The sequence below is a fragment of the Geotrypetes seraphini genome, chromosome 4, assembly GCF_902459505.1.
Source record: "Geotrypetes seraphini chromosome 4, aGeoSer1.1, whole genome shotgun sequence".
NCBI lineage: Eukaryota > Metazoa > Chordata > Amphibia > Gymnophiona > Dermophiidae > Geotrypetes > Geotrypetes seraphini.
Window position 1 is genome coordinate 295,066,029 of NC_047087.1, and position 12,256 is coordinate 295,078,284.

Consider the following 12,256-nt stretch of genomic DNA (forward strand, 5'->3'; position numbering starts at 1 on the left):
CATAGTTACCGTTAGGTTTCCTGAGGCACACAATCCCGTCTGTGTTCTTTTTTCTGTCACTAATATACCTGAAAAATGATTTATCCCCTTTTTTAACATGCCTAGCCATATTTTCTTCCATCCGGAGTTTGGCATTCCTGACTGCTGTTTTAACAGTTCTAGATTTCGCCAGATAGGCTTCTTTAGTTTCCGGTCATTGTGATTGTTTGTAGGATACAAATGCTCTTTTCTTCTGCTTTACTAGTTCCAAGATCTCTGCGGAGAACCACTGGGGTCTAATATTTCTCCTTTGTTTACTCACGGTTTGTATGTAGAGATTGGTTGCTTCCTGCAGGGTACATTTCAGAGCCGACCACAGTACCTCCACATTGTCCGTCGTGCCCTGATTTTGCAGCGCCTCATAGACAAAATCTCCCATGCTCTGGAAGTTAGCTCCCTTAAAGTTAAGGACCTTTGTCGATGTATATGACCTAGTGACTCCCTTCCTAAGATGAAACCACACCATGTTGTGGTCACTGGAGGCCAAAGCATCTCCTACCGAAACCTCTGTGACACTGTCTCCATTGGTGAGTAACAGGTCCAGAATCGCCTGATCCCCTGGTGGGCTCCAATATATCCCGATGCTGCGTGCTGGGTGCTAATTTTATAATGGCATCAGATGCCATCATAAAATACTAATGATTTCAACATTGGCATGCCTACATTTAGGTATAGTCAGAAGACAAGAGTTGGAAAAAAAATCAAGAAAACAAAACAGTATAGTAAAAAGTCTTTAATAATGTCTAATTCATTTGTTGGTACAAAAGTCACCTGCCCATTGTGGCTGCTTTTCAGTTTGCACCTGCTTCAGAGGCTTATAATGTTACCTTAATAGGAAGTCTGTAATTTAATAGTCAAAATTTCAAACATCCAGCAATGAGATCTAGTTAATTCCTTTCTGCTTCTATTGAACAACAGGGCATTTTTACATGACTCACACAGCACTTAGTTTAGCCTACTAAAGTGACAGCATATGCCCCTGAAGCAGGCACAAACTGAAACATGGCTGTATCGGGCAGGTAACTTTTGTACCTACGAATGAACTAGACATCATTGAAAACTTCTTATCATAATGCTTTGTTTTCTTGACTTTTTTCCAACTCTGTCTTCTGGGGGTTTTGCCTTTCTTTGCCGCTTTTATATTTAGACTTGACCATTTACACCACATCAGTAGCAGTCATAAATGGGCATGCATATGTGCATAACAGATAGTATTCTATAAGTTACATGAGTAAGGTAGAGACACATTCTTGTCCCTCCCATGCTCAACTCACATGTATGCCAACCTAGCAGTTACATGCTGAGGCACTTCCATGCCACCTTATAGAATAGCGTGTATTGCAATTAATGCATCTAAGTGCTAAATAAAGCGCCACTTACATGTTAATCTGCTACACTGGTATTCTGTAATGGATAGGCATCTATATTGAAGGCAATTCTTTAACAGGGCACCTGTTCTATAAAGGAACTTATGCGTATTAATATCTGTGTAAACTTAGGCATGAAGTTTCAAGTTTAATAAAAATGTGCGATGTACAATTTTTTTAAAAAAAGGGAGTGACAGAGTATTTGGGGGGGATTAAAAGACTTGAACACAGACAAATAAGTGGTAACAGGAACATAAAGGGAGTGGGACAAAGCCTAAAGAAAAGGAGAACATAAATGGAATAACAGTAGGTTAAAACACACCTAATTTAGGGGCCTTGTAGCTTTTAAGGTTCAAATGCATCTTTAAAGACAAAGCATTTAAGATTTTCTTTAAATCTATCTAGATTAGTTTCTTCTCTCAAATGTGTCACAGAAAACATCGTATCCCGCCAAATGTTAAAGGTTCTTAAGGACGGAACTGAGAATAAATGTTTATCCTCAGATCTTAATGATCTAGAGGGAGCCCTTTTGACATTTGAACTTTGAAGGTTAGTAGGGCTATTTTGTATGTTATTCTGTGGCTTAGGGGTAACCAGTGTGTGTTCTTTAACACAATGTTCTTCAACTTTTTGACACCTATGGACTGGCGGAAATAAAAGAATTATTTTGTGGACCAGCACTGGTGCACAGACCAGCGGTTGAAGAACACTTGGCTAAGTCGTGGGCCAGACCCCACCCATCTCAGACCCCGCCCCCCTAATAGTACTAATGGTAACACCATTTTTTTCCATTCATTTTTCATATATATACACACACACAATATAATTTTATTACACATAATAGTTAACCACAAAATTAAACTACACTAAGCACACTGTATGCTTCTCAACATTAATTCCTACCAGAATACAGACAGTCCCTATGCAAATACGGGACCAAAAACTAAAAGTACTAATATGTACAAACGAAACCCTAAGATTCAAGACTCTGCATGCAGTACAACCCCAGAGAAAAAGAAACAAATACATTTCTTCCTGAACAGTACAAAATACAGACAGCAGATGTAAATCAATCCACAAAATTTAAAACTAAAATCATTCCCCCTACCTTCGTTGCCTCAATCCCTCCATGCTGTGCCTTAACTTCTGGCCCTTTTATGCCGCCCCTGGTGTTTTCTTCGGGCCAGCTTCCTCTTCCTCACTGACGCAATGCACAAAGCCACAGGTAGTGGCTCCTCAGGTGTCAGAGAGAAGGCTTCCGGTTCAGGCGCAGGACGTGTGTAGGAGCCGCTGCCCGCGACTTTGTGCATTGTGTCAGTGAGGAAGAGGGAGCCAACCCAAAGATAACGCCGCATCGATCGCACTGCGGACCAGCAGCTGAAGAACACTGTCTTGGGCCCAATGCACGTGCCGGCCTTGTGGACAGATAGGAAATTTCTGTGGACCAGTACTGGTTGAAGAACACTGCTTTAACAGTACCTTGTATTAATTTGCTAATTTTGTGACGTACATAACAGTGGTGTGACATGATCAAATTCCTCTTTTTGGTGATAATTTTTATTATGATATTTTGAATGATCTGAAGGCGTCTTAATTCTCTTTGCGTGATTCCCTTATATAATAAATTACAATAATCGAGTTTTGATATTATCAGAGAGTGGATTAGAATATTTAGAGATGTATCAAGAAAATTGGCCAGTGATCTGATTATCCGCAGTCTACAGAAACAGCTGGTGTGTTTACACCTAAGTATTAGGAAATATGCACATAAGTATTCCATAAGTTACATGGGTAAGTGGGAATTTATTTTAAAAATTTATTACTCGCAATCATCCAACAATTCTGAGTGAGTTACAATACAACATATAGTTAAAACAATGTCACAAACTACAAAAAGACATAAAAACAAATCATTTCATAAACTATAACAAAATAATAATATTCTTCATAATTCATAAGTCATTTACCAAAACAAACATACACAACACAATAAAAAAATTCACTTAAATAATTCCTACTCAGTTATTTGCCAAAACATTTTTGGATTTCCATCCATGCTCCACTTGTGTGTACACACATACCCCTTGCAAATATGCACTATGGGCCAGATTCTATAAGCTGCACCTAAGTGCACCTACATTATAGGCGCTGCTCGGCATGGTTGTTCATCAGCCACTAGGCATCATATATAGACTCCTGCTTAGCGGCGCCTAGGCATTGTTAAGTATCCTACAGGCAGGTTCCTGTATATTAGGCCAGGTTTTAACAGACCTAATTTACCGACATCTAACGTGGACACTTAACAATACCTAAGTCAACCACGCCTATTCTCTGCCCTTAACCATGCCTACTTTTCAATTGGGTGTCGGAGAGCACGTCGACTTAGGCATTGCTAGGTGTCCTTGTGCCAAACTCTTAATTGGTAATTAAATTTTTTTTTGATTGGCTGAAAATCAGCATGGTCAATTACGACACTGATTAATCCAATTTTTAGAAAAGTTGCGTGTTGATCCTGAAGTTAGGCATTGCTAGGCATCCATGATAAGGGTGCCGAACGGAGCCTAACATAGCCACCATTTATATCTGTTTGTGTACATACGTGCCATTGTTCAAATTATATATGCACAAGTAAATGTTAGTATAGAATTACCCCTTTTGAGTACAGAATGTATTCTGTCCTTCTCTTTCTATATCAAACAAAAACCCAGTTGTATATCAGTAACAGTACATGATTTTAAAGGACTAGGCTTGCACTTCAGCAGTTTTATAGGTTCGGGAAATGTTATTCAGGGCCATTAAGGTGGTGATACGAACCAAATTCTTGACTGCTGAGGAAGAACGGGAATGGATGAGTTTCCCACAGATCAGTGCTGTCTGGGAGTTCCTTGAATCTGCCCCAGAATCACAAGAGACTGGAACAGAGTTGTTAAAAAAACCAACATATCATTTTAGTCCATAGTCTGCGTTTGAGACAGACATGGGGGAAGACACTGCTTGCCCTGGTTTCGTAGCATGGAATGTTTTGCTACTGTTTAGGTTTTTACCAAGTACTTGTAATGTAATGTAATGTAATTTTATTTCTTATATACCGCTAATTGGCTACTGTGAAAACGGGATACTGGGCTAGATGGACCAAAGGTCTTACTCAGTAAGACTATTCTTATGTTCGTAATTTTTGTGATCTTTTAAATCTTCCAGGGTCTTTATTGGTGGCTTCTGTGGAAGTATAAAAAAAATTATTTTAAAAAATTTTCACTTTCTGGCAAATGTAAGTTTTACCCATGAGCTTTGCTCCAGTTCTGAAAGCAAAGTACATACATACTTTTGCTTTGGATTTTGCCATGGGTACAAAATACACATCTTTACTTATATTGCTTTTTTCTTTGAGTAGAGTTTTATTATATAACTGTTTATTCAAAAGACAAAATACATGCAAAAGAGCAGATATAGCATTTTCCAATATACAGCAAATACAAAACAACCAACAAATAGAACCACTGAAACAAGTGGAGTCCAGGCTTGTGTTCTTATAGCCCAGACCCAGCTATTCCTCACCCCGGTAAAAGCCCCACCCTTACCCCAACCCTGTCACCCTCCCACCAACCCTCCCCACCCCCCCAAAACCCGCCCTCAACCCACTGGCAATAAAGGAACCACTGGCTTCCGCAATCTATTGGCCACTTGGCTTTTGATCATAGCAGGTAAAGAAAAGCTTACTGCTGGAATGAGAAAACCGAGCAGACATAGATTCCCATACCATTAAAAGATGACATTTATTGTGCCAATACCAGATGGTGGGTGGGGAGTCCTGAAGCCAATGATTCAAGATGCACTTCTTCCCCACAATATAGCCCTTACGAATAAGCAAACTATCACCCGCAGAAAGCCCGCCCAGATGGCCCGTAGCCAAAAAAAGAATCCCTTCCACCTGCAAGGGGAGGGTAGAGCCCACCAGGGTCTCCAAATAGCACCGGACCTTCAGCCAAAAGGCGGAAATAGCTGCACATGATCAGAGACCATGTGCTAAGGAGTTATCAACCCGGCAGCATTTCAGGCAAGTAGGGGTAAGGGCACACCCAAAACGAAAGGCCTGTTTCTGGGAGATATAACCCCGATGGAGAACCCAAAATTAACATTCCTGGAGCTCAACGTTTGAGTAGAGTTTTGATAACAAGTCGGATTCTCCGATGACAAGCAGGACAGTTTACCACATCGGGTGGCATCATCGATGAATGCCTGGGACATATGCTGCCCAGGATTCAGAACTTTCATGAAGCCTTTGGCAGGTCCAGCTGTGCATCGGGCAAAGATGGTGACAAAGTGGATGACATCAAGCTATATTCAGCGACAGGGCAGTCACCAGATCTCAATCCAATTGAGAATTTGTGAAATGGTCTTGCTGTCAAGGTGTTCAGAAAACATCCAGAAACAAAGGTTGAGTTGATTGAAGCACTGATTAATGCTTGGCACCATGTTGTACAACCAGATGAACTTCGAAAATTGGTTCACTCCATGCCTCGACACTGCAAGCTTGTCATTAAGAACAAAGGCTGGCCCATACGTTATTAGAATAGCAGAAAACAATCAGCCCTTTTCAGGGCTACCTCCTCTTGAAGGGGGTAAGTTAAATTACAAATAAACTTAGTACGTATTGAAATAGCTAAGGTAATCCATTTACGAAATATCGACATTCTGCAGTTTATGCATTTCAAGTCTTAAATATGAAGTCCTAAATCAATTTAAAATGTGCAAGGTGATAGAGCATGAAATTCAGAACGTCAGTATATAATATGCTGCAGTAGGCGTCAGAAATATTGCTGTGATCCAGCAAGAAAGACAGTACAATGTATTACTCGGAGGTGATGCAAAACTTTTGCAAGGCTCTGTATATGGAAAGCACAATAAGGAAGGGGGGGGGGAATGTAAATAAGAAAACAGAATTACCTTTTTGGGAGGAATTATAGGTTGAAGGCATCTTTAAACAGAAAGCTTTTCAGGGTACTTTTAAAACGTGTTAAGTTTTCCTCCTCTCTTAAGTATGTTGGCATAGCGTTCCAGAGCCTAGGCACGTTTACGGAAAAGATTTCTAGCCTTTGTGTTCCTATTATTTTAGTGATGGGACCGTTAACAGTTTTTGATCCATATCCTGCTCCACTTCTACCATTTAGCTTATAGCCATGTATCAACTTACATCGCCAAAAGTTATATGTAGAAAAGCGCATTTTTAAAAAAAACATTTATGTAATTGGCATGTTTAGCTTTAAAATCCTCTGTTTGTATCCCTTGTTTTTCACACATATCTACAAACACCTTGAAGGCAATTCTATGAAGGGACTCCTATTTATAGGTGCCAAGAAGGTGCCTTTTGGAGCTTATTCTAGAAAGAAAAGTAGGCGCCCACTTTCCTTTATCAAATATCAGCATAGCAGGGCAAACACATCGGTATATTTTAGGCATGACTGGTCATACTGTGTAAATGCTTGCGTCTGGAATGCTTAAAAAAGGGGCATAAATTAAAGAATTCTATAATTTAATAGTGCAGTTGTGCATCCCACCCACACTCTGCTCATATTCCACCCAAGTGTATACCCACCTTTAAACCAGGCACCATTGCATTGATGTACCATTTTATAAAGAACTCGTAATGCATAACCATAGACGTAAGTGCCACTCTATTAAGCCAGCTTTTCACTTGCTTAATTTGGTGGCGCCTACGTAGGATGCCTAACTCAGCCAAGCCAATTCTTTGCCTCTACCTGTGCCTACTTTTTGAGATAGGCATCATTAGGTGGCTTTAGGCATGGGAGGGCACCTCTACTTAGGTGTCACTAGGAGTCCTAAGAGTTTGGCGCTGAACTCTTAAATTCTTTAATTTTTTTGATTGGCTGAATACCAGCGTGGTTAATTACCACAAGGACTAAGCCAATTAAAAAAATTAAAGTTGTGGATCCCGAAGCTAGGCGTGGCTGGGCGGCTGCAATTAGGGCGCCTAGCAGTGCCTAACATAGGTGCCATATATAGAGTATGAGGTTCATAATCAAATCGGAAATACTGTACATCTAAAAACTCGCCTAAATCAGCACTTGAACGATCAAAAAGACAGGTGGTCCAAGTGCCGATAATTGAAACGGGTTTTAGTTGTATCTAAAAGCAGCATAGGCCTTTTTACTGCTTCTGTACGCCCAGAGTGAAAAGGGATGTGTTTGAAGGAGTGGTTAGGATGGGATGTGGGTTGACCTAGACTTAGCCATCCTGCAGCAATAATCAAAAGTTTAACGAGACTGCCTAGACAGAACTTATAAGTTGCGACTTAGGCGATCTAAAAAGAGGTCCAAGTTCCCAGAAGATATCCAAAATGACCAGATAACCATCGCAGGGACAAAGTGCAGACCCCCACACATTCCCCCAGTGATCACTGTCTCCCCCCCCCCCACCGCCATAAAATTTGGAATAAAAACGTACATACCTACCTCGAGAACATCAGCACCTGGCATAGGAAAGCCTAGTAGAGCTGCAAAGAGGTGGTTTAAGTAGTCTGGGAAGTGGGCTACTGAACCATAGAGAGGAGGACACAGGCCCATAAGCCACTTTAACCACTGCATTCATGGTGAAAAATGTGTGTCCACCAACCCCTCCCCCTCCCCCTCCCCAAACCCTACTGTACTGCCATATAGGTGGCATCTGCAGCCATAAGGACTATTGGGGTGGTAGACAGGTGGGTATAGTAGTTTGTGGGGGGCTCACCATGACCTGCAAGGGAGTTGTGGTGAGATGTTTATGTGGCACCCTTTTTGTGAAGTTTACAGCAGTGCCCTGTAAGGTGCCCCACTACTCTGTTGCCATGTCTGGGTGGCCAGTCCATCACTTTGCTGACCCCTCCCACATCCAAAAGATCTTTTTCTACGCGTTTTGGGCTTGGATGATTTTTTGGACGAGAATGAGGTATAAAGATATACAACTTAGTGGTCTGGACGATCAAACAGTTGGACATACAAATAGAAGATTCTCGAAAAAAAATATTTTGGACATATTTTTCGAGAATGGACTTTGGACACTGCTGACTTTGGACAACTAGTGCCTTAGATCCAAAACGGACCTTTTTTTTTTTTTTTAAATTATTATGCCGATCTATGGCTTTAAATGCAGTTGTAGATGGAGGAAGTTAGTGCATCTGCTCTAACGTCTACTGCCTCCCCTGTCAGCTTCAGTCTCTAGTCTAGGATTACCAGACTTCCGGATTTCCCCGGACATGTCCTCCTTTTTAAGGACATGTTCAGGGGTCCGGATGGCTTTTCAAAACTCAGCAATTTGTAGGTTTTTAAAAGCTTCCTCGAAATAGCGTCGGGCAGAATGCCCTCCTGCCCGAAAAGAGCAGGCAATGGGGAACGGGGCTAGAGCGGGATTGGGGGCTGGATTGGGGCACAATGGGGTGGGGATGCGTGGAACTGGGTGGGCCTGGGGGCAGGTCTAGGGGGTCCGGATTTTACTAATGTAAAATCTGGTAACCCTACTCTAGTCTGTACATGTGATACTGGGGGGTCCCGTTCAGACTTACAATGAAGCTGACAGAGAAGTTTCTAAATGCAAGTACACTTCCCCCTCCCCATTCGCGGTTTCCACAATTGCGGTTTCACAAATTCGTGATTTTTTTGGGGGGGAACCCATATTTTATCACGTTCCCGCCTCTCTCCCGCCTTCCTCCCAGCATCCCGGCCTTACCTGGTGGTCTAGCAGGCTTTCGGGGCAGGAGTGATCTTCCTACGCTCCTGCCCCGTGTAGATCGTCAATAGGAAATGGCTGCCGTGAGCTCCCGCTGTAGTCTCGAGAGACTATGGGAACTCACGGAAGTCATTTCCTATTGGCGATCTGCACGGGGCAGGAGCGTAGGAAGATCACTCCTGCCCCGAAAGCCTGCTAGACCACCAGGTAAGGCCGGGATGCCGGGGGCAAGGCGAGAGGGATGCAGGGGTGGGTCAGTGCCGGACGAGAAGATATTCACGGTTTTTCTCCATTCGCGGTCCGGCTCTGCCCCTATCCCCCGCGAATACTGAGGGAGAAGTTTAGGAAGTGCTGTTCTTCTTTCTGTAAGAGGGATCGAGGTAGGTGAGGCTGTAGCAGCCTGCTATACCCTATGCCAGGGGTGTCAAAGTCCCTCCTTGAGTGCCGCAATCCAGTCGGGTTTTCAGGATTTCCCCAATGAATATGCATGAGATCTATGTGCATGCACTGTTTTCAATGCATATTTATTGGGGAAATCCTGAAATCCCGACTGGATTGCGGCCCTCAAGGAGGGACTTTGAGATCCCTGCCCTATGCCTGATCTAAACTCAGCATAATTATGTATGCATTTGTTAGTTGACCTTCAGCAGTGACAATAGCTCCAGGTTGAAACTCTGTGCTTTCCTCTGCAGGGAAAAGTGGAAGTTGAGGCTGGGAAAGAAGGAATGAAATTTGAAGCCGGTGCTTTTTCATATTATGGGGTGATGGCATTGACAACTTCTCCAGGTATGCTCTGCTTTTTCTGGTTTTAAATCTGTAGAAGATTGATGTGCTGAAACCCATAAAATGTTTCATGGGTTATGGTGGTTTTACATTCAATTTTGTTACACCTGCAAACGAGCTCCTCACCAACCTTTGATGCATTTCAGAAGAAAATTTACTTACATTGCTACATTTCAGAATTTTGCATGCCCCATAGTGGAAATGTGCAAAGGAGTTAGAAAAAAAAAAGCTTTCTTTTTTATATGATAGCAGTAGCAATAGTGGGAATATTGGCACCGTGTCAGAGTCCCTGGTCCAGAGCTGGCATGTGAATAGGTGCAACCCTTGGTAAGGCCTCCCCCTCTTTAAGAAGTGTAGTAAATTTTTCTCTAAGGACAAGCAAGATATGTATTCCTCACAAGTAAGATACTTTTGTTTATAATGACGGGAGATGCCATGCAGCTTGTTTTAAAGAATTGGAAAAATTGGGATAGATTAAATAATTCATTCTGGTGGGAATCCCTATGTTATATCTTTAAAATGGAAAAGTTTATGGCCATTCAGAAGGGTTATTATAAAAAATTGATGCAAGATTGGGAATCATTAACTAAATATTGTACAGATTGATTTATTTGTATGATTTGGGGAAAACATGCACATCTGGGGAGGGGGATATGTTTTGGCATTTGTTGAGAAATATAGAAGGGTTGATTACAAGTATTTTATGAGATGTTTGTAAATTGAAAATGGGTGGGAAAAAAATAAGTTTTGTCTTTATTCTATCTAATATAATAAAATGCTAGGCCGCGCATGCGCACTCCCATCTGCGTGCGACCGTTTTCCGTGAGATGTAGGGCACCTTAGGTAGGAGTGCGCATGCGCGCTTACGTCACCAGCCGCCGATGCCTCCACAAGCCGAGACCGCAGCCAGCCGCCGATCTCTGTTCCTCCAGCGGGCGGGCGGGGGGTGTCTCGGAGGAGAGGGATTGCGGACGCTCAGCGCCCCCACCAAGGAGCCCAGCAACTTTTCGCCCCGGATCGGGACCCGAGTCGTTTGCCCCCCCTTCCCTTCCCGCGGATCCGACTACCTTGGTGATTCAAGCAGCATGTGCAGCAGTCTTCACACACTGCTTCGAGCCCTTCTACTGCCCTGATTTGCTCTGCCGCGTCTCTGATGATGTCATCAGTGACATGCCAGAGTAAATCAGGCCAGTAGAAGGGCCCAAAGCAGTGTGTGAAGACTGCTGCACATGCTGGAATCGCCAGATTCGTAGTCTGTACCGCGGGAAGGGAAAGGGGGGTAGAGGAAACGCTAATGCTGCTGCAGGGAACTGGTGTGAGGGGAGGGAAATGGAGGGGGAGGGAATGCTGCTTTGGACAGACAGACAGAGGGAGGAAGGGATTTAGAAAGAAAAGAAGAAAGACACAGAGGCAGGGAGATACACAGAAAGACAGAAAGACAAAGGGGACCAGGGACAGAGACAGACAGAAAGAAAGACAGCGGGAGTCGCGTCAGGAGGGGTACGGGATGCGGCAGAGGGAACTTTTCCAATGGGTGCAACTGGGCGGCTGTCGGGAACCTCTGATCAGGGGCAGAGCAAGGTAAGTGTATCATAGGGATAAGAAGGAGGGGGGAGAAAAAGGAAGGGACAGGGGGAGAAGGAAAGAGGTGCTGATGGACAGGGGGGCTGAAGAAAAAGGAACGGAGGCCTAATGTTGGACAGGGGGAGAAGGAAAGAGGTGCTGCTGGACAGTAAAACAAAGGGAGAAGGGCTGCTGCTGCATAAGGAGAACACTGAAGGGGTGGTGGTGGACACAGGGGAGGTAAAAGGAAGGGAAACTGGACAGGGGGAGCAGGCAAGGGGTGGTGATGGACAGCCAAGGAAAAAGAATGACAGAAAGAAAGCAAGCGGCTAAGGAGAGAGAGAGAAAGAAATAAAGACAGACACACACACATATATTCTAGCACCCGTTAATGTAACGGGCTATAAGACTAGTTAAGTATATTATGCTGTAATGATATTAAGTTATGTAAATGCATCATCTTTTGTGCCCAATTGAAGTTTTAAAAAATGAATAAAGAATATTTAAAAAAAACCCAAACAAGTAAGATGATGTCATCTCATGTAGCCTGAGCTGGAAAAAAAATAAACAAAACTGTCAGTGCTCTCAAAGCTTTCTGTACTAATGAACCACATCTTAGAGAGTTCCTTTATCTGCACTATCATGCATGGTCATCTCATTTTTAGTCTATCCTTAAAGTTTATGTTTATTAATATTTGATATCCCGCTCCAGAATATCACAGGTCTAAGCGGTTACAAACAAAATTAAGTCCGATCTATCCCGAAGGCTCACAATCCATTACCTG

The 12,256-nt window shown here is 42.9% G+C and overlaps 1 protein-coding gene across 1 annotated transcript in view; it reads left to right on the forward strand.

Moving 5' to 3' along the window:
* The window catches only part of CNNM2 (cyclin and CBS domain divalent metal cation transport mediator 2), a 409,496-nt gene that overhangs the window by 343,482 nt on the left and 53,758 nt on the right, over nucleotides 1-12,256 (forward strand). The window contains exon 5 of the mRNA XM_033941737.1: nucleotides 9,818-9,911. Within this exon, the coding sequence (XP_033797628.1) occupies nucleotides 9,818-9,911 (94 nt within the window). The remainder of the gene's footprint in view (nucleotides 1-9,817; nucleotides 9,912-12,256) is intronic.